The sequence below is a fragment of the Macrobrachium nipponense genome, chromosome 23 (genome assembly GCF_015104395.2).
Source record: "Macrobrachium nipponense isolate FS-2020 chromosome 23, ASM1510439v2, whole genome shotgun sequence".
NCBI lineage: Eukaryota > Metazoa > Arthropoda > Malacostraca > Decapoda > Palaemonidae > Macrobrachium > Macrobrachium nipponense.
The window spans coordinates 80,600,954-80,624,799 of NC_061090.1; the positions used below are offsets into that span (position 1 = coordinate 80,600,954).

Below are 23,846 nucleotides of genomic sequence, written 5' to 3' on the forward strand. Positions count from 1 at the left end.
CGGCCGCTTTGGCTAACTGCACCTTACAAAGGTAGTCAGTGGGGTCGCCACACGCCTACTCCTCACTAATCATAGCGATAAATGAGACGAGAATAAACAAGTACATAATACGCTAAAGGGAAAAGTCCATTTAATTAGACTTGTGAATAGCGAGGCAGCTGCGATTTCAACAAAGGAGGATCGTTGCTCGGAAGGTATTTTGCCGTTATACGCTCTTCCTGCGATGGCGTTACTCGTTCGAGGAAGTGGAGAGGAAACATTCTGTTACCCACTAAAGGGTAATTCGGCTTAGCAGGGAGTCTTTGAAAGAAACTCTCAATGCCACATAGAGTCTCTCTCTCTCTCTCTCTCTCTCTCGAAATAAAGGTTATAACTTCTGAGTATATTGTTTGCTTAAACTCTCTCTCTCTCTCGAAATAGTGGTCATAATTTCAGATTACATTGTTTGTTTAGATTATCTCTCTCTCTCTCTCTCTCTCTCTCTCTCTCTCTCTCTCTCTCTCTCTCAACAACAACAAAATTTACAAAGCGTCGAGAGAATGTAGGAATAAATAACAACTTCCCAAGGTTTCACCACCAACGCCGTAACGTAATGAATCGATTCTTGTCGAGACGCTGTGGAGGTCCGATGCTGCAGGTGGCTCGTGGCTCGTGGCTCGTGGTAGAGCAGGTCGGGACTCTGGAGCGGCCGCAAAGCCGGCGCACCTTTCAGCGACGAGCAAACCAAGCCACCAAAGTTGAAGTGGTGAAAGATCGCCATAACACGATTCGACGTTGTTTACTACGAGAGCGATAATGGAAAAGATCTCTTTGTCATAAATAAAGGAGGAGAGATAAAAGTCGCATTATAAACGCGCTTATTCGACTTTAACGCAAACAGTATTAATTAACGAGGACAAAGGTCCTTTGATGTTTCCTTTGTCAAAAACGGTTTCACGCCCCATGTCAATTGGGACGAGTCTTTTTCAGATATTACGCCGATAACTTTTGTGAACAGAGAAAATAAACTCGCTGTCGTTATCATTATAATACAGATATTGTTGATTAGTCACGTATCAAGATTAAATCTTGCATTGTCTGAACTTAGAGGTCATTCCGCACACACGCATATCATGGCCGAAAAGACTAGTAAATGACCAGGATTATAATGTGGTATTATTCTATATGTTTCATCCATATCTCAGAAGAAAGTAAGAGGCCTGATGTGGCCCTCTGGATTTGACCCAACAAGAGGACATTAATGGCAACGAAGACTTCTTGCCACTTCTCTCCCCCGATGTCATCGCTTCCTATTTGAAGTCCCGAACTTCTGGCTGAAGTTTAAACGGGGATCTTGCTTCTTTGCCTGACCTGCTGCCTCTCTCTCTCTCTCTCTCTCTTCGCTGAGTCGGTTAGATCTCATTTTAGTTCTTCAGATTGTTGGTGGAGAGAGAGAGAGAGAGAGAGAGAGGACGAACATAAGAAGTAAAATTTTTTAACTATTCAGAAACCTTCCTCCGAAAAAAAAAAACATATGTGATTAAAGATCAGATTTCATGTGAGTCCAAATTTAGAATGTATGAGAAACATTATGTATAAATAAATGAACGTATGTATATATATATATATATATATATATATATATATATATATATATATATATATGTGTGTGTGTGTGTGTGTGTGTGTTTGTGTGTATGTGTATGTTTAGAAACAGTATATATATATCACATATATTATATATATATATACATATATATATATATATATATATATATATATATATATATGTATATATACTATATATATGATATATATATATATACAGTTTTAAATGCAAAACAAAGAAGGTGAGCAGCAGTGGATAGATAATCAGAATTTTCGCTTGTGATGTGCAGGGAGGGCTGTTTCCATGAAGAGACGCAAGGCACATTCAAGAGAGCTTTATCCGAGTTCCGCGGCAGACAGAGGCTGTTTGCAGGGAATTGTATACAATACATTCAACAGGAACAATAGACAAATCCCATGACAGGGGAAATGATCTACGGTTCGAATGACGTCACGAGTCGGCTTTAGGTCCATTTGGACAACATCAGCAACTGAGATAGCGTCAATACTCAACGCGTTGATTTTCATTCTGCGCCCTGAAGCTTTTCTCATAATGTTTGGTAAAAGTGAAATAAAGAAGGCAGTCTGTTTTATCTTATAATTAAGGCATTTCTGGACATTCATAGGTCAAGTACAGCCCACCTAGTCCAAATTCCACTATTATCTGTTGTTTACTGGCTGATGACTTATTAAAGAACATTGGCATCAAAATTTGAAGCAACTTATCAATAAAGAACTATGTCATATCTTGTTGGGATATTGGCCTAAGTCTTAGTTTGTGCTTAAATATATTGAAGGTATAATGAGAGAAATGAAATAGCTAAATATAATCATACACACACACACACACACACACACACACACACACATATATATATATATATTATATATATATATATATATATATATATATATATATTTATATATATATGTGTGTGTGTGTGTGTGTGTGTTACATGTGTGTGTATCTTTTCTCTCAAATGACCATAGACTAATGGACATAGCAAGGCACAGTTGATAAACGTGAAGACGTTATAAAAGTTACTAAAGCAGAGTTGCAAGCAGTTTTTGACATTTTTAGTGAGGGAAATTTCAAGTTTGAACAAAGATGTTCACAAACAATAAGCAGTTGCGCAGGCACTTTGTAATGGCGAAATCTCGCGAACTCATTTTACAGCTTCTCATAGTCTTAATGTGAATAGATTTCCTCCTGACTTTCAGGAGCCATAAACTGGCGTGAACATAGAGAATAGCTTGAATACATTGCGGAGAAATATACTAAGTTAAACAGTGACTCAACATGTATACAGTAACAGGCACAAAACAAAAAGCATATTATCATTCTTCTACATTTCTGCTCGTTCCCTGGACTTCCTGTGTGGAAGAGTTCACTCATCTCGAGATCCTCCTTTTTTCTCCTGCTGTGAAGCATCCTTTCTCCTGTATGCCGCTACGATTCCTCTCTTCCTCCTGCACCATGACCCCCGCAAAACCTTCCTCCGCCCCCTGAAAGCCCCCACGGCGTACTCCATTCGCTCACTGCTGAAGTCGCAGGACCCTCTCGCAGATGAAGAGAGTGTTGAGGTAGCAAGGGCTGTCGTGAAGGGGCGGGTAATCGTCGCGACTCAGGATGACGCAGTTTTCGTTCCCGCCGTCGGGTTGTCCCGTAGCCCAGTCCTTGGCCTGGAAGGGCTTCGTCGAGACCCACACCCACGAGCCCTCGGAGCCTGATTCCTTGGCTCCGATCCAGAAGGACTTGTACTGATCCTCAGCTGCCGAAGAAGAACAGAAGTAACAAAGGGGATAGTTAAGGTCAGTCATCATGATAAGGATCACAGCTGGACGAGATTGGAACACGTGATTCTGCAATCAAAAGTATTCCATTATTAATGATGAGTCATTAATAATGGAATACTGCTACTGTATCAGAAAGGCAAGAGAGAATGTCAATAGAAGGATTATTAGATAAATCATAGAGGTTAACACAGAAGATGAACAGAATCATGTTCTGAATGTTCATAATTTATATCAATATAGAAGTATTGGAACTGATTCGTTCCATTAGCTGACTGACTGATTGATATCCGTAAGATGTCGCTGCAATATCTATTTGTCATCAGCTCCAAAAATGTTTTTTTTTTTATCTAAAAAGAAATCGAAATAAAAAAAATCGTGAAGAGACATTATTATGATGTAATCATTTTGTTCATAAGAACGTTATAAAATTTCAACACAGTGTATCTTACTAATTGTATATAATAAAACTGGCAACAACTGATTGAAGAAGAGAGACACGCATAACCAAAGTGAATTTTCATATTATGAGCTTATTCTGCAAATTCCGTCTGCGTTGTTGCCCGAGTCCAGTGGTCCATGCCACACAAACCAGTAACCTGCAAATTCCGCGAAATGAAGTAGCTTTGATGTCAGTAGGTACTAAGGGACCCATCAGTAATGATCAAATGATCTTTGAATTTCGACCCAACTTGATTCTCAAGCTTTCTCAACAATATATGTATATGAAAGTTTCGATTCAGTTCGAGACATCGTGATTCTGTAAAACCGCCTGATACTGACTAATCACATTCAACTGAAATTGATTAAGCAGTGTGTATGAGTGATTAGGTTTAAAATGCAGGTCAAAATACAGAAATGAATATTTATGAAAAATAAACTAGACTTTGATATGTACTGAATCCCTAAATTCATCCTGACTTATTGAGTCGTTTGACTAAGCTTTGTGAAAACAGATAAAGGGATAACTTCTACCAGCAACAAACATGATTCCTAGATTCCTGAGTGCAGATAAACCCCATTCATATTTCAATAGAATTGTAGCACCTGAGTAATTCCAACATTTGCCAAGAAATGAACATGATTCTGTTTCATTCCATATAAAGTTCATAGCTTGACGGGATATCATGGGAAGATATCTTGGTGCTTGTGTGACTGTTTCAGACTGGATTTATGATCTGTCATACATTTAACTGTAATGAGCTGTATTCTTCAATCACGAGGGCGAAGTTTAAACTAAAACTTCACGACGTTTAGTCAGTTTCTCCACATAACTCGCTTCAAATACCATTCAGCGTCAAGAGGACTTTCAGGTCATTCACTGACTCATCTTAAACAACGCAAGACTGCCGGTCCACCAAAAACTTACGGAATTTGTCCAGTAGCGTTGCCCTCAAAGTGTTGACATCATTGGGCACAGCGAGGTCACCACCCAGACCCTTACAGAATTCGCGGGCTTCAGCCCACGAAACAAGCTTGTATCTGTTGACGTAGAAACATTCTGATCTCAAGGGGAAGAAAGGCGGTTCACATTTCGTCCTCCCTGGAAGGCAAAAACAAAGTTTTATTTCTTGGAAAGGACCCCTAACCAATTTGAGTAAAGACTTCTCAAATACCCATGAATTTGTATAGTTGAGGCAAAGCGAAAAGTTTCTCGAAATGGAAAACGTAGGAGGTAATGTTGTCCATTTCAGTTCCAGGAATTGAAGAGAGTGACTAATAGAAGCTATTCGCCCTAACAAACATGACTTCATCATGGTGAGGATGGGTGTATTTCTCTTCTAGTAAAATGATCGGAATCTGACAGATATATCTGCATGTGAACTGAACTATCATCCACTTTGGTGACATTCTAGAAAATATATCCAAAGTCCCACTGAGTATGCAAAGCGACATCAATCATTCAATTATCTGGTGGTGACGCTGCTACAGATAATAAGAGGTCGGTGATGTCGCTGGGATTGACCCATTTCAGAGACGTATTACCGACCGTTCCATTTCAGCAACTGAACACAACTGCTTTGATCTCATCTCATCTCGCCCACCGCCCTCTTTAAGTCTGCCGTATTTCCAAAATAAACGCGAATCTCACTGGTCTCTATGAATACTTCTTGAGATATTTAACAGAGCTCCGGTTACCGGCAATATGGAGAGCCCTATCACATGAACATCGAATAGCAGAGAACGGGTGAATCTGAACTGATCAGGCAAATAGCTGGGCAAACCTGCCCCATCATCAGCATCAATGACAGGAGGGAATCTCCTGATGACCAACCGCATTCCACGGTAGATTTTGCTGAGCAATATCGGACGGGGAGAAGAGTTTCCTCTCTCTTGGTTCACCAAGGACCAACACCATGGCTTATCCTGATTTCCTTTCCTTCCTCGCTCTCGTGATCATTGATTTTCATGAATCATTCATGATCCTTTGTGCGTTTTAAAGCGTCATCGGATGATGACCGGTGATTCGGTTTACGTGCTTGAACGCTCCGAGAGATTGCGACTTCGTATGATTATTTCTGCATTTTATTAAGTTGATATTCACGCCGGAACCAATACTTGATGCCTTATCGTACAATATCCATAAACTTTAGGCTTTACGGGAACAATACCAATGATATTTAAAGAATTCTCTCTAGAGCCCCTCAGTGGCGTGGTCGGTATGGTGTTGGCGTGCCACCTCGTTGGCCGCGAGTACGATTCTCGGGCAATTGAGGTGTGAGAGATGTGTATTTCTGGTGACAGAAGTTCACTCTCGACGTGGTTCGGAGGTCACGTAAAGCCGCTGGTCCCGTTGCTGCCTAACAACTTGTTCCATGCAACGTAAATAACACCATACAAACAAACTAGAATTCTCTCTCTCTCTCTCTCTCTCTCTCTCTCTCTCTCTCTCTCTCTTTTAATGAGTAACGATACATGGCAGAGGAGAGACTGTACCAAATAAAACAAGTAATTTCGGTATAAAATATAAAACATTAGAAAATGCTAACCGAAGTAGACGGAAACCACAGCCTCTTAATTAAGGTTATTGACGTTGACGGAAAGAAACCTTCAGTTATAAGGAGGAACAGGACAATCTTCCTGAGAAAGCGATGGATGCTCAAGAAAAGGGAACAGTGTATATCTGATGGCTACATAAACACTTTTCAAGTAAATATGCATATATATATACTGCTTATCTATTGTATAGTTCACTTGTGTATTTTATATGTAAGAATACTAAGGGAATTCGTATATATCTCATTTAGGTTCTCACAGTGCAACCCTCAGATGCACGTACTTTGAGTTTATTCTTTCTTTTTTATACATTGGACTGAATATTGTATAACTCACCTGGCAACTGGTCGCCGCTGAAAGGTTCTCTGTCTCCCAGTGCAGTAGCAATCATCTCTGTATTATTCATGACTGCAGACGTTAGATCTTGTATAGCTACCGTTAGATTAAGAGTTGCCTCCGATATATCTGAAAGACGGGGGGTCTATTACACATATGCACATCCACCTATAAGTGCCTAGCACCTCACACTTTTCTTAGACGTTGACGGTTTAACTGCTCATTGTCTTTTATTAATTCTAATTTTTTTTTTTACAGCTGTTCCCACTACCCTCCCTCTCCCCTTTTACCCTTGTATTTGATGCCCGTTGGTTCTTTGTAGGACTTTCATTTATGTGAAGAGGTATCACGCTTTGATAGCATTGCTCAAATCCCTTCATTTTAACTGGAAGTTCCGATATTATTTGATGCGTCATTATGGTAAGGACGAATTACCGAAAGTGAATCAGTCTCTTTGCAACTCAAGGAATAAGTAGACACCGGATTTTTCCAGTGCAATTGGCACATTTATTCAGTAGTTTTTGAGCATTGCCAGTAGACCAAGATATTAAGTAGGCCGAAAAATATATTCACTTTCCATCAGCCCTAATGAATCGGGTGGAATCCACGCATTCTCTCTCTCTCTCTCTCTCTCTCTCTCTCTCTCTCTCTCTCTCTCTCTCTCTCACCTGGCTTCTCGGCACTGGAGGTCAGGCCCCTGATGTGTTTGAGCGCCTCCTCAAGCGCCCTCTCCACGTCCCTAGGAGATGTTTCCCCGTTGACGCGTTTGAGCAGCAAGAGGCCGTGGGCCACCACAGACACCACCACGATGTGTAGCAGCCGCATTTTGTCTCCGATCATCTGAGAGAAAAAGAGTATTTCATGATGAGTTTCTGACTCCCTTCTCTCGTCGCAGTGATTTGTCTCCTTATCAAAACTGAAATAAATGAATAAATAGATAGATAGATAAATAGATGTTCCAAAACGCATGCTTAGCCACATGGAACTCGTCCTACGGCGGATTGAGTGCTTGATTGATTTAATTGTATATCACCTGTTGCCATACTAACAAATGTCATTAACACGAAACCACCGCTCACAGCACATGACTCGTGCCAGATATAAAAATCAGGTATTATGGGGTCAGGCTTGTTAATGGACTGGACATTACGGAGCGTATTTCATAATACTGACAAGGTTTTGCAAATTCAGGGTTACTGTCCGAACCGTAAGTAAAGAATGAGATTTTTTATTGAGTTCACGAGATGTTGCTCTTGCCCCGAGAATTTTGCTGGCTATGTGAGCTGCAATGTGAGCAGGAACATTTACAAAAGCAAAAAATAAAAAACAAGAGAAAACGTTTTACGTGAGCTATCAACATGCAAAAAAAAAAAAAAAAAAAAAAAAAAAAAAAAAACAAAAAAAAAAAAAAAAAAAAAAAAAAAAGGAGTTATTTTATAGTGGATATATTATATTGTCATTGCTAACTCTTTAAAGACCGTTCCAGTTCTGAAGAGAGGAACGCCGTGAAAATGAAGTTCGTTCGTTTATGCCCTGACGCCGTAGGAATCCAAAGCTGACTCCAGATGAAGAAGGGAAGACCCCTGACACAACCACAACTCATTCACTCCTCACGCCTTCCAGGCGAGGGTGAAAATAATGATTGTAACTTATGTGATCCAAACTTTCCAGACTTTGATGAGAGGTTTCCAGTCGCTAACTTCTCAGTGGGACCAGATCGTAACCTTATTTTCTCATTTTGTGGTCGATGCTTTCAGTCAGATCTTAACCTATCTCTCTTTTGTTGTCACTTTCAGACAGATCTTAACTTTTTTTATCTTTTGTTGTCGCCTTTGGTCAGATCTTAATCTTTTTATCTTTTGTTGTTGCTTTCATAGATCCTAACCTTTTTATCCTCTGAAGTCGATTTCAGTCAGATCTTAACCTTTTTATCTTTTGTTGTTGCTTTCACAAATCCTAACCTTTTTATCCTTTGATGTCGTTTTCACAGATCGTAACCTTCTTATCCTTTGGTGTCGCTTTCAGTCAGATCTTAACCTTTTTATATTTTGTTGTCGCTCTCAGTCAGATCTTAACTTTTTTTTCCAGTTTGCAGTTGTCACTGTCAGGCAGACCTTAAGTTTTTTGCAGAGTGCTGTTGTCACTGTCAGGCAGACCTTAAGATTTCTTCCAGAGTGCCGTTGGCACTGTCAGGCAGACCTTAAGTTTTTTCCAGAGTACTGTTGTCACTGTCCAGGGAGACCTAAGTGATTGTTCCAGAGTGCGTGGTGTACACTCGTCAGGCAGACCTTAAGATTTCTTCCAGAGTGCCGTTGGCACTGTCAGGCAGACCTTAAGTTTTTTTTGCAGTGCTGTTGTCACTGTCAGGCAGACCTAAGGTGTTTTTTTTCCAGAGTGCTGTTGTCACTGTCAGGCAGACCTTGAGATTTCTTCCAGAGTACCGTTGGCACTGTCAGGCAGACCTTAAGATTTCTTCCAGAGTACCGTTGACACTGTCAGGCAGACCTTAAGTTTTTTTTTGCAGTGCTGTTGTCACTGTCAGGCAGACCTAAGGTTTTTTTCCAGAGTGCTGTTGTCATTGCTAGGCAGACCTTAAGATTTCTTCCAGAGTGCCATTGGCACTCTCAGGAAGCTCTTAAACCGTTCTTTCAGTTTGCCTATGCCACTGTCGATCAGATCTAAACCTTTTTTTGGTTTGCTGTTGTCGCTGTCAACCAGATCTTAATCGTTATTTTCAGTTATCTTAGCTGTTTTCTTGGATTGTTGTTGTCACTATCAGTAGCATCTTAACCGTTTTCTGGGTTTGTTGTCGCTTTCAGCTATCTTAATCGTTTTCTCGGCTTGTTGTCGCTTCCTGTCAGAGCTCACATTTTTCTCCATTCCGTGTTATCGCTTTCACATCAGATTTTATTATTTTCACGCAGTTTGCTGCTGTTGCTCTCGGTTATAATTCAACCCTTCTCACAGTTTGTTGTTGTCGTCACTCTCAGTATACCAGGAAAAGGCTTCGTCTCTATCAACTGTCACATTTTTCCTTTGGTTGGTGATTGGAGTTCGATTTTCGGGCGAAGCGGAGGGAATTAGGTACGTTCCAGTGAATCCCATTGTGCACCTAATGGACCCATTGACAAATTGTGCACCTGGTAGTTAGTCAACTGTGATGCATCCCAGCTATGTAATGGGTACCCAAGTTGCTTAAATACACGATTAAAACGGGAAAGTTAGCACATTGCACACACACATGCACAAATTATATATAGTATATACTATATATATATATATATATATATAATATATATATATATATATATATATCTATATATATATATATATATATATATCGTGTTTTTGAAAAAGAGCAGAAAAAGTTGTGCCTGAATGAGTAGCAAACTCCCATGTGTTCTGGTGATAGAAAACATCTGGAATGAACATTAATGCCTTTTTACGTAAGTCTTCCACCGTCTTCCTGAATTTCTGATAGTTTCATACTCCCCGGTTCTGTTCTCCTTCTGACTGACTGAAAGAATCCCGGCCGCCAAGACAACTTATTCGAACATTCAAGCACAGAAGCGCTGTGACAAAAAGGACCACGGACGGCCCACTTACCAACAGCCACCGAATCAGAACACGCCCCTCACACTGCTACAGAGTAGAGTACACTGTGGCTCCTCTCAGGACTGCCTGCCTGGTCTCTCGGTGGTTGAAGTGTGGGGGAGATCGGCCTCCAGTCTCAGAGTCCCCGAAGGTCACACTCGATAAAAGTTTTCAAGGAGTCATTCATGCTCCTGCCGCTGCTGCTGCTAGTGGCCCTTCACCAACAACAACAGGGCCTTTAGAAATCCTCAGCGTCTTCTCCCTTGCGTCTCTTATCTGTCTCCGGGCGTCCTGTATATGTGGCTTTGACTGATGCTGCGCCTCTCACAGGATGGGAGAGGTGTCCATTAAACTAGCCTCTCACGAGGAAAAAAAAAAAATCTCATGCCCCTTGACATTCCAATCCTCAAAGCAACAGCCGTCCATCGTCTTGTCTTCTCTCATTTACAAGCGAGTGTGATATTTCTTTAATAAACAAACAAGACATTACGTATGTAAATGCAAACGCTGTCTTCGTTAGTGAGGGGACCCTCTGTGTTTCTCAAACTTCTCACGTGTTCGAATCAATAAATAAATGAAAACCAAAACCCTAGCGATCGAAAACAAGATTAGAAATATAAAGATTAAAATTCAGCCCAAGGAGAAAAAGACCTTGGTATTGGGGTCTTCTAATACTTAGCCATCTTCATAGGCAAAAAGTGGCAGATTTCTGGAAACGCAACAGAAATGTAGATTTCAAATCTCACTCATTCTGAGATTTTTTTGCAATCAAAGTTTGTCAAACAACGGATTGAATGAAAGGCTTTTTTTTTTTTAAACTCCGTGAAATTTTATCTATTTCAGTGCAAATAAAGGACTTTGGAACGAAGTCCCAGGGCCTGAAGTATATGGAGAAGGGGTCCAAAAAGCGCTCTGTGAGGTGTCGGTAATAGAAGTGGAGGAAGTGCTAGGAAAAGTTGCACGCATCCCATGAGTAGTAGTGTTCGATGGAGCTATAGTAATGGAAGTGGTAGAATAGTGGTAAATGTTTTAGTTAGACAGAGGTCTCATTACCGATACAATGAGAACAAGGAAATTGGTGACACAAGTTCCTAAATTATAACTAGCCTTATATGTCTGACTTCAGGTTTCTCTCTCTCTCTCTCTCTCTTAATGGAATTCGTACGCACGCGCGTTCAAGTGTGGGCTGACTGCGCGTGCAATAGTGAGTGGGTGTTTTAGGCCTGAAACGTAAGTGGGTCAGGACACTCCTTTCCTTATTTCTCCCCCTATTGAGCTCCTGGCCTCTGACGTCACATTGCTTTATGGCCCTCCAGGGCCTCCCTCTCTCGTCAGTCTGTTGACTTTGATAAGGAGAGAGAGAGAGAGATCTGAAAAGAGAGAGAAGGGAAGACAGAAACAGATAGAGATATGAAGAGAGACAGAGACACACACACACACGCACAGACAAACAGCCAAGGAGAGGGGAAGACAGCGATAGAGTGAGAGCCAGATAGTGAAAGTCAGAGACAGATAGAGATATGAAGCGAGACAGACAGACACACACACACACACACACAAACAGCCAAGGAGAGGGGAAGACAGAGATAGAGTGAGAGCCAGATAGTGATATGAATAGAGAAAGATAGAGAGAGAAGAAAAGACAGAGAAAGAGTCAGAGACTGATAGAGATATGAAGAGAGAGAGAGACGTGAAAAAATGTAGAGCGAAAAAACTGGATAATAACAGCTAGGGCAGGATATGAATCAATGAAAACTTCGAGAAAGAAAGACAGGTCTGTATCATGAATTTTGAGCGTCTCTCATCCCGAATCAGCGCTTAAAATAACATCTACAATTCGAAGGTTTATAGTAACGGAAAGGATGGTTTTGGATGTTTTGTTTTTCGGAGGACGTAGTTTCATTCATTTTTGAGTCTGTGAGGTGAATACCAGTTTGTGGTTAGGGTCTTCTTCTTTTCCTTCTCGTTCGTTTCTTTTGATCTGTTCACTGTTTGCTATTTCTACCTTTTTCTTCTTGAGGTCCCGCTCCGCCGGAGGCGCTATGCGAGACCCGCATACTCACAATGATAATACAAACGCCGTTCGCCATATTAACTGTCAAATCCACACTGCCATAACACTTGGAGTAATAGGAAAATCATTCATTTTATCTTGAAAGCCTTGATGCTTTCATTCCCCCTGATTTCAAGTGGGAGTTTATTGTAAACTCTGGAAGCTGCAAGTTGAAAGGTTCTAAAATCAACATTCGAATTGCATCTTGTCTCCTATAACTTACGACCATCTGCAACTGTGCCTTGTGTTGACTCCATTCTTAGGCTGCATTACACGCAGCAAATATTTCAGATATTCTGGACTTCAGTTGTGATGGCTAGACGAATCATTACACGCACCTCAAACATTATTCTAGCCTTGACAGAGAGGCAGTGAAAGGGCAACTCAAACAGTATAGGGTTAATCCTGTCACGAAGTGCAACACCCTTCATTAATCTTGCCACTCTATTTAGGATATTTCTCAGCATCTTATGTTGCATCTTGAGCAAATTATGATGCATAGCATCGCAGCAGCAGTCCCACTACATTTATAACACAATTAATTTCAATTTTTTTTTTCTTTTTTATAGATCACCCATCAAGATATTTCTTAACAAAAGCAATATATGTAAGATGACGGCTAGTAACCCTTGCAACATTTTTATTTGAGCTCTAAGCGACAAACTGCAGTCCAATAGTACACCTAAATCACGTACTTTGTCAGCAATTCTAATTGCAATACTATTTATATTTAGCTGTCGATCATCAAGGTTTCTGAAACTGTTTCTCATCCCTACCAGTATAGATTTCTTTTCCAATTAAATTTAACTGCATGACTGTCATCCATTCCTTAACACTGGTAAGATCATCATTTAGATTTTCATTTGTAACTTTATTGTTGTTTGAGTAGAAATAATATTGGGTTCATCAGGAAATAGCTTGAACTTCAACCCATGAACCTGTAGTATGTTTGACAATAAAGTTTGATAAATACAAAATAAGATTTGACCTAATACACTACCTTGGGGTACTCCACCCCTTAGTGTTTCATGAAATGAGTAGGAGTTCCCAGCTGTACACAGCATGTTTGTCTGTCACATAGGTAGTCTTTTAAATACTCAAAAGTTTTTTCAGTAATGGCATTGGACTGCAAATCATTTAGGAGTCCATGCACAATTGCATGGCAAGCAGCACTGAGATCGAGCAAGACCAAAATAGCACACTTCTCTTCATCCATCATTTTTTTAATACATCATTTACAAAGGAGCATATAGCAGCCTCTGTAGTGTATAATCGTCTATAAGCTGACCGAGTATCCGGCAAAGCATTTACACTCTCTAAATGACTAATGAATTGTTCTAAAAATGCATATTGTAGCATTTTGGAGATAAAAGATGAATTCGAAAAATGCCTCTTTGAAACTAGATCATGATAGTCAACTGCACTTTGTAATACCTGTTAAACAATAGCCACTTTCTCAGATGTAGGGAATTAGCACTCGGAGATATGAGAATTTATCATTTCCACCATTATATCGGTAAGGGATGAGAGTTTTTTTCACTCCAAGTTCGAATATTGAAATCGGATCAACTGTTTTCTTGTTATTTCAAAAGGAATGTTAGTTACGAACAATTTAAATTACAGAGGGAGAAGGGACTTTTCGAAAGCAAGTCCATTTTCAATTCTCTGGTCTTACGCGAGTTTTTCTGATGGCAGAAGCGACCGTTATTTGGGAAACACGTCACGATGTCTCAACATTAAAGATGATGGCTCTGAACACATGGCTTTTAGTTTATTGACCTCCTTCGTTTTTGTAGACATTTCAGCTAAGAGAGAGATTAGTTCACTTTAGAAAGAGTGGAGGGTATTATTTGTACAGTTAAAATGAGGGACTTGATATACAGATCAGTTAAAATCTGAGAAAGACAAAATTATGAAAATAGAAGAGAGAGAGAGAGAGAGAGAGAGAGAGAGAGAGAGAGAGAGAGGGATGGGAATAAAACTGAAAGAGAATGGAATTGAAAATGAAAATGGAACGTACATAAAAATAAGGGAGGGAAACAGGTCAATGAATATTGCGTATGAAAAACAAAAGGAAAACTCTTTATACAATGTAAATTAGCTGCTCAAAACATATATTTATCTCTGTAAGTAGCGCAGGTAACGAAAACGAGCACTGATGCATTTTATATTCATTTCTCGTATTATACATCTGTTAGCAAGTGTTTTCCTGCAAATCTTTATTCTGGAACCTGGCAGAAATCTGGAAGAAACCCGACCCTTTACCTTCGCACCTCCACTGTTGCTTTAATAGTCTGCAATAAGTGACATGCGAACTCCCATTGCTTCTCTTATAAGTAAGCAAGGCAGAAGGATGGGATTTCCACTTATAACTTGAGAGCGAGCGCTCTTTAAAATACAGGATCCAAATATTGATAAAACATGAATTCATTTCGTTGCAATATGAATAGACAGTATGTCCTTGCACAAGCTGTTACTGATTCGTCTCAGACGAAAGTAAACATCGTCTTTAAGAGATCCCTCTACAAGTGAATGAGGCCCCTTTATTGGAAAACTCTCTCTCTCTCCTCTCTCTCTCTCTCTCTCTCTCTCTATCTCTCTCTCTCTCTCTCTCTCTCTCTCTCTCTCTCTCTCTCTCTGTTTCCAGCCTTTGTTCGTTGTGTTGGGTAGTTCATCCAAATAGTCAGAAAAGTGTCTTTTTTTTCGCCGTCCAACGTCATAGATAGACAATAGATGGCAGCTTTTGACTACATTCATGAACTACGTGTACGCACATTCTTCTGTGCAGTTGGAAAAAGATGATTTTTATTCCTGACTCTTAAAAAACGTTCTCACCGTCAAGACTCCGAAAGAGCCATCTCTTCCTAGTCGTCAAGTCCTGCCCTTCGTCATTGTTATTGTATTGTGAGTGCCGGTCCACAAAGGGCTTCAAGTTGCCAGTTCCATCGGACTTTACGTTTTTTTTTTTTTTACATCTTCCAGTTACAATGCATTGTTCCGTTTGGCACTATGATTCTTACTGAAGTGGAGCTTGAACCCTTGGGCATGCTGAGAGTTGGAGCTTAGCGTGGAATAGCAGAGTTCACTGGAGCAAAATAGTTAGCTTTAGTGAAGAGATTTAAAGATAATAAACATCACAATGCGAGAAGAACCTCCGCTAATTGTTAAGCAGACATCCGGAACCATCAGTCGAGACTTGTTCCTCGAGTCGTCAGTCAATCAATCAATATGGCAAGGTCCAGGAAAAGTACGACAGTGGTTTTAAGAGAAAACACCTTAAGGGACGGGCACCCCAGTGCCCCTATCTAGCCCAGGCCAGGATAAAACAAAAAAATACAGAAGGGAGGACGATAGATAAGCCTTAAAACGGAAGAAAGCTTAAGGGGGAAAGATAAAACCAGGTCTTACCATTAGAGCGCTTGTTTCAAAATCGTACCTCCACCTCGAAAATCTGGAATTTACATTCTTTTGTATTCCCAATACTTGGAATTTTCGTCTTCTCAAAAACTACATCCATATTCACTGCAAAGGATAAAGCCGTTGGCATCAAAGCTTTTCCAGACTTTAAATGGATTTTGAGGCGATATGCGATCTACTCGGTTCTCCCGCAAATATGCTCTCTCTCTCTCTCTCTCTTCCATTACATTCCTTCATGTGCTCAAATTCCCTCGACAGTAGCACAGCATTGTTCTCTTTCAGATACATATGTTCGTAGTTAAAGCAGACAAAAACCCTAACTCTCTCTCTCTCTCTCTCTCTCTCTCTCTCTCTCTCTCTCTCTCCAGCCCTAATATTTCTTCGCGTCTCTGAATCCCCTGCAATTAATCAAAGTTGTACAGAGGACTACCAGCAGCGAGGGCGTACAGAGCTATATATATGACACGTGTAGGAGGCCTTTTCGAGTTAGCAGGTGTGCAGGTAGGATTATAACTAAATGGATTCTTAGACGAGTAAGCGCTCTCTCTTCTCCTCTCTCTCTCTCTCTCTCTCTCTCTCTCTCTCTCATTAAAACATTTTTTTATACGAAGTACTTTTTGTCCGCTAGTTACGTAGAAGCAACAATGTTTTGTAAGGAGCCGCAAAGCATCATGTATTCTCGTGATCGTTTGCGTCCAAACCATTATTTGTAATGGTTATTTAGGTTCTATTGGTTTAGATCGACGAATTCCTCAATTAGTACCTACTCTTGTGGTTACCAGTTTGGATTTTCAGGATGCCAGGTAACATGAAATCAGGGTAAAAAGGATTAGAATAACAGGAAAAAAAAACTCCATCCTTTCTTTAGTTGAATCGATTCCTCTGGTTCCTTTTGTCTTCTAAAGGCGCCAATGATAATTAAGGAGGCATTCCAGAATTTCTCCGTAAGTGAAAAAGAAAATAATGGTAATCCATTTATGTAACTTAAACATCCGCTGTGCCTTTATTCTTACGTCTCCGGCTACGTTTCCTCTCATCACATATACGTACTTATTCACAAACACACACACACACACACACACATAATAGATATAATATGAGTGCGTACAATTATTTATGCATTTATCCGCTGAATTTCTGAGGTCTTTGGCTTAGAAATATGTCTAGACTCACCTTCTACAATTTTCAATACGGTGAAACCCTAATATATAAAGGCGAGATTCCACCGAGGCAACATTTTGGCAACATGTGGCCTGCTGCATTGTCGCATGCGCTAAGCGTGTTTCCACCATTTCAACAGAAGGCAACATGTAGCATGCAACTGTGTGGCATGCGACAGATGGCAACTGGTTGCCGTGTAACCCGACGCATGCGACAAGATTAGCCTGTTGCCTAGTGTTGAATGCCTTCCCACGAGCCGCGGGAAGGATTCGATGTTAAAAAACAAGATGAATTGGTCGCAAGAAAAAACGTAGAATTTATTTATTTTCTGCTTGATGGAATATGTGCTTGACAGAGTACAAGAATAACCATGCTAAACTTGATGCGCGGTGGGGATTAGCAGAGAAATTTAACTAGTAAAAAAGATTAAGAACTTGCGTACTACTCACTCACGCATGTGAGTCGGTTTGGAGAGAAGATTCTCTCTCTCTCTTTCTCACTCTCTCTCTCTCTCTCTCTAGTTGGCTATTATCTCTCTCTCTCTCTCTCTCTCTCTCTCTCTCTCTCTCTCTCTCTCTCTCTCACACACAACACACACACACAAAGATGGTGTTTGAAACATCACTTTTCATTGGGCATTTTGTGTGTGTGTGTGTGTGCGTCATGAGTAATCAATCTTCACGATTTTCTTTAAAGGAGGAAATGCCGGCGTTGGATATTTGATTTTTTTTTTCATTTTACATAAATGAACAAGTTCCATTATTCCAAATTTTATCGTAGCTTTGTGCAGTAATTTATACGAGGTTTTTTAAATAAGCCATTCGAGTAACTGGTAATTTTTCATCAGCCTTCTTTTGTAGGTATTTCAGTATTAATAGGTCATAGCAGCATTCTTTATTATTATTATTATTAGAAGAAGGAGACTGTAAGGCACAGCACTAAATGTGCAGCAGCTGAGACATCGTGTTGACAAATGGCTTAGTTTTTGTTGAATTGGTGGAAAAGGTTTTGTGGCATTCAACAGTCAACATAGAATGTGGCATGCTGCAAGCAACAACGGTGTTGTCTTGTCGCAGGCAACGTGTCTCCTGGTTGAAAGCTGCATTCAACATACTTGTTGAAAACCAGTCAGTCGCATGCTGCATGTTGCCTCGGTGGAATCCCGCCTTAAAAGTCTCTTATGTTGCTACAGGCGCCGAAGAAGAGGTGCTACAATGCTAAATCACCCTTTACTCCACTTGGGTGATTCAACAACGGTGGACCTTTCAACAGGTACAGGGCTACGGGCTTTACTCGTAGTAAGAGCCCACAACAGCGAGTGTTGCCAGCAGTTTCATCTAATAACTTTTAAATTGTTTTATTACAATTTTGAACTGGCCAGTGTAAAGGATGAACCAACAAATCCACGTTAAAAATGTTAGATCGGGGAATGACGTAGAGCACAAATCAAGGCGTGAGATATGTGCAGTGGGTGTTCAAGAAGTCACCAAAAATGACATCCTACAGACTGACAGGGCCTGGGTCTCCGGAAGAAGGGACTCGCAGTCTCGCACTAGCAGGCAAAATGTCCTCTTGAGAAGTGTCCTTAGGTGTTGTTGCTGCGCTTTGAATATTCTGTGACGTGGATCCAAATCAAGTGCATTTTAGGAAGCTATAATGAAACCTCCAGTACGACTGTGAAATAGAAGTCCCGCAAAGCAGGAGAGAACTCTTTCCTTTCGCACAGTTGTTGAACCAGATATAGTGTATAGTTTTGAACTGCCATTGCTGAACAAGATGAACTTCCCCCAGGATATGGTGAGTGTTACAGGACTCATAAATGACTCGACAGCTTCCTCTCAACGATTTGTTTAGTGTGTATCATTAGTATCAGTAGAGGCCATTCCTGATTAGACAAACATTATCCGACTAATGCAATTAGTGAGGTGGCCATCGTGCTCCGTATTGAAACATTTAAAGAAGTGTCTTGGTAAAGCAGACTTTTCCATTACCCTTGATGATAACCTGCTTCGGTATTCGATTCGCTTTAGTGTCATGTTATTGTTCATTTGCAGTTGGCGAGATCTGAACACTTGCGCGTCACTTGGAATATACGAATACAAATACAATGTTCACTGTGGAAACTATACCCAGTTACATCAGATTACTCTTGACCGCAGTTATTGACAAGCCACACTGCATACACAAATCGGCAAACGAACAAGTGTATCAAGATGCAATGAGGCAATTATACTCTGTTTTTTTTTTTTTTTCATCTGTCCATCCGCCTGTGGTGTTTTTGTATGGTAACACTGCGTCCCGGGCTTTAGATAGTTACGCTATGTGTAATTTTTAGGTAAATAAAAGGATATCTGGGTGTACATTTGCAACTGAAAAGTGTTTTAATAATTTACTAAATGCGAATTACACCGTTAACATTCAAAATAGGATATTATTATAATCGTTGAATGTAAGCTGAATGTAACTATTTAAAGCCCGGGACGCAGTGGTGTTACCATACAAAAACACCACAGGCGGATGGACAGATGGAAAAAAACAGAGTATAGTTATTGCCATTTACGTCCTGTTTTCTGTACATTCAAGATTAAACAGTAAGAATCAAGTGGGAAAATGACACTCAATCATCGATTGGGGTCTGTAGTTTATTGAATATTTTATACATACATACATACTAAAATAGTAGCCATAAATTAGTCGCCAAAATGCACATGAGAAATATATACGCAAGAAAAACGCAGGAAAGGTGAATAATTAAAGACTATGTAGTACTACCAAGCTCTCTCATGTATTGCCTACACCGCTTCGGGATACGCGTTATACTCGTAATTAGTGTACGATACACGGAAGCGCTTGGTACCTGGGCTTTAATTCTCACCTTTACGGTGGTTATTCTACACATACATACATGCATACATACATACATACTGTATATATATAGATATATATTGTATGATATATATATATATATATATATATATATATATATATATATATATATATATGTTTGTGTGTGTGTGTGTGCGCAGAATCAACCGAGATCCAAGATGGTGCCATTTCCCCTTGATGCTTCGTAAAATAAGGACAGGAACCAATGTTGCTGTGATGTACGATTCCCCGACGTAGGGATTTGTGCAGGTCAGTTTTGCAAGAGGGAATTGGGAATGTTTTCAGGGGAGGAAATCTGCGGGGGGCGGAATGCCCTTTATTAATCATGAGGAGTGTGGGCAGTTGTCTAGACAGGCGCCGGGGGCCGTGTCAACTCTAGCAAAAAATGAATAAATAAAAAAGGGGTTAATGCCACGGGGGAAACACGGAAGAAGAGAGAGGAGGAGGGAGGAATGTTAAGGGCAACACTGAAGAAGACTAACGAAAGGGGGAGAGAGGGAGGGGGGTGGGGGAAACACTAAAAAGAGAGAGAGGGAGAATTTGGACTCGATAGCATTTATTTGTGGAAGCCTTTTTTTAATCAAAATCCAATTATCGTCTGAAAAAGCTTTATCTTTTTTAGGCTGCATAGAATTTTTTCAGTTGGATTTCATTTCATCTGGAATGGATTTGCCGAGTGTCTCACCTGCCCACAAACAGCCCCCGCTCCCTCTTTCCCTTTGTTTTGATAGAAAACCGATGCTTAGATATTACAACCTTCAAAAATGAACTATCATACAATTATCAAAGAGGAAAATAATTATATTTATAATCGCAACACATCTCCCTTTGTGATAAAGATGGCAAGGTCGCAGATGGCAGCTGAGAACAGAAAAAAAAAAAAAAAACTAATTAAATATCCGAGTTCATAACTGCACGAATCGCTAACGGGCGTAGTGTTGCTGATATCAGGCGTGGTAATTAACATGCAACTGGAAACGAGTGATAAGGACATGCATATATGGTGGTTCATTTATTCGTTTTTATTAGGTTTTTTCTTTTGTGGTTATTTTTGCTTCGCATAGTGTGCGTGTGTGTATGCATGTGTCAATAGTCCACAGGAGAAAAGAGGTTAAAACGCACTTAATAGGTAAATAATTCCGCCTTCCACCAGGCCGCTTCAGGAGCTTTATTATAACTAAAACAGAATAAGTACTACATCCATATGAATCGTAAGCATTTTTTCTCGCTGGAAACTGGAGAAGAAATGAACAGAACAGTTGTCAAAGTTAAAATGAGGCTGTTTAGATCCTAAACAAATGGTCAAATTAACAATTCGGAAAAGTTAAAAAAGCGAACTATTCAACGATTTGGTGACAGGTCATTTAAAACCTTTCTCTGATATTTTTACTACTGGGAAACAATGCAAAGGAATAAAGGTTTTTTTTAAATTTATATATGCCCGACTAATACTGACATTTTGTCTGAAAAACTTATGCAAGCTGTCTCGAACAAATTTCTTGTCCTCGTATCTTTTTCTTTGAATAATATTTCTGTTTTGTTCCACAGTACAGCCACAGTTTTGCACATGCAAATTAACAGCGTCGTTTGGAGAATTTGTTCTTACGCAATGCCGGTGTTGGGAAATTCTCTTATTAATTAATCTCTTTTCCGGTCTGTCCCAGGTAGAATTTACCACTTCCACAAGATCTTCTGTGAACCACACCTCCTTGTTGTTTGGGGCTGTTGCAAATGACTGCCTTTCCTATTGTGTTGCAGTAAGAAAGGACTAAAGTATAATATTTTTAGAGGATGAACAGTATAAATGAATGAAGGTTGGAAAGTATTACTCATATCTTATTCCATTTTTGTTCTAGGATATGTTTGTTTAGCTAGGAATAAACTCTCTTCTATTTCCCTGATCGAAAAGTGGTTGTTTATGCCAATTCTAGTGATATGATTAAACTCTTTGTCTAAATACTCAGGGCTTACTTGTCTGAGTGCTCTTAGAAAATAAAATCTCAAAGCCATGTGCTCAACGTTACGTGTTATGAAGGATATATTTATGTGTATGTGCGCGCGCGTCTCTCTTATCGCAAGGGATCACAGATTCTGCTCCACGTCAAATAGTGTCGTGTCGCCCCAAAAGAGGCGGAATTTTCGTTTGAAACTAGCTTTTTAAAGATTTTGGGGGGGAGAGGGCAGGAGGGGGTGAGGATGAGAGAAAATTACGCCACAGATTGGGAATCGTGGAGTACCGGTTTCATCTTCAACAGAATTTTCAAGTTTAATATGAAACATGTTTGTAGAATATATATAATATATATATTATATATATATATATATAATATTATTATATATATACTTTATATAATATATATATATAATAATAATATATGTATATAATTACATATAATATTTATATTAATAATATAATATAGTATATATATATAACATATATATATAATAATAATAATATATACATTATATATATTATAATATATATGTATTATATATTATATAAAATATTATATGTAATATATATATACTGTATAATATATATATAATAATTATATAATATATATAATTATATATATACTATATATATATATATACCTCTAATTATTATTATATATTATATAAATATATTAATAATATAATAATATATTATTAATATAATATAATATGTATATATATACATATATTAAATATATATACTTATATATAATATAATATGTATATCATATATACAAATTAATAAAATAGTATAATAATACTAATAATATATTACATATATATATATAATATATATGTAAAATATAATAGTATTAATTTATATTATATTGTTAATTTAGTATAATATAGTAACTGTAAGTTATAATAATATTAATTATAATATATATATATAATATATAAATAATATAAATTATATATATATATATATCTAATTAATTTAATATATAATAATATAAATATATATGTATATATATATAATATAAATATATATGAATAATATACAAATATAATATAAAAATGTTATATAATATACATATATAGATATATTAAATAATTATAATATATAATATATTATATTATATTATTATATTTTGGTATAAATAATTATTACATAGATATATATATAAATTAATATTATAATATAATAATATTATTATAATTATATATATATATATATATATATATATTATAATATATATATATATATATATATAATATATATATAATATATAAATATAATATATATATATATATATATATATATATATATATATATATATATATATTATTTAATATATACAATAATAAATTTATAATTTTAATAATATATTTTATATATATTTGAATAATTAACATTATAATTATATATATGTATATATATTTTTACATTATATATAATAATATAATAATATATATGTATAATATAATATAAATTATAAATAATATATATAAATATATATATATATATATATATTAGATATTTTAAATATATAATATATTAAATATATTATAATATATATAATTATATATAATATATAATATATATATATACTATAATATATAATAATAAATTTATATAATAATATATAATAATAATATAATATATATATATTATAATATTATATTTGAAATTATTATAATAATCATTAATGTTTACACATAAAAAAGAAATACATATAATATTTATATCTATATTATATAAATATAATATTTAATTATATTAATTATATATTAATTATATATTATTATATTATTAATTATTATTAAATATATTAAATATATAATTATTATATAATATATAATTATAATTATATAATAAATCTATTATAATAAATATATTTATATAATATTAATTTATTTAATATTATATATAATTAAATAATATTAATATTATATAATATTATATAATATATTATTATTATATTTAATTGTTTACAAATATATATATTATATAATAATTATTTATATATATATACTATTAATATACCCATACCCATATTAATAATATATATATGTATTATATTTC

At 37.4% G+C, this 23,846-nt stretch overlaps 2 protein-coding genes across 2 annotated transcripts in view; one reads left to right on the plus strand and one right to left on the minus strand.

Moving 5' to 3' along the window:
* LOC135201991 (hepatic lectin-like) overlaps positions 1-23,846 on the plus strand; it is a 120,696-nt gene that overhangs the window by 6,066 nt on the left and 90,784 nt on the right. The gene's annotated exons all lie outside the window — the stretch shown is intronic.
* LOC135201964 (perlucin-like) lies at positions 2,495-10,254 on the minus strand. The gene is made up of 5 exons (XM_064231244.1): positions 10,161-10,254; positions 7,383-7,554; positions 6,715-6,843; positions 4,751-4,924; positions 2,495-3,359 (listed from the first exon to the last, which is right to left on the minus strand). Exons 2-5 carry the CDS (start codon positions 7,552-7,554, stop codon positions 3,124-3,126), a joined length of 711 nt encoding a protein of 236 aa, XP_064087314.1. The 5' UTR covers positions 10,161-10,254; the 3' UTR covers positions 2,495-3,123.

Excerpts from the sequence above, each read along its gene's own strand:
- LOC135201964 (XM_064231244.1), bottom strand. The coding sequence starts at position 7,554 with ATGATCGGAGACAAAATGCGGCTGCTACACATCGTGGTGGTGTCTGTG. Across the intron at positions 6,844-7,382 it reads CTCCAGTGCCGAGAAGCCAG|ATATATCGGAGGCAACTCTT; the intron begins GTGAGAGAGAGA and ends CCCGTCTTTCAG. Across the intron at positions 3,360-4,750 it reads AACGCTACTGGACAAATTCC|CTGAGGATCAGTACAAGTCC; the intron begins GTAAGTTTTTGG and ends CTTCTTCGGCAG.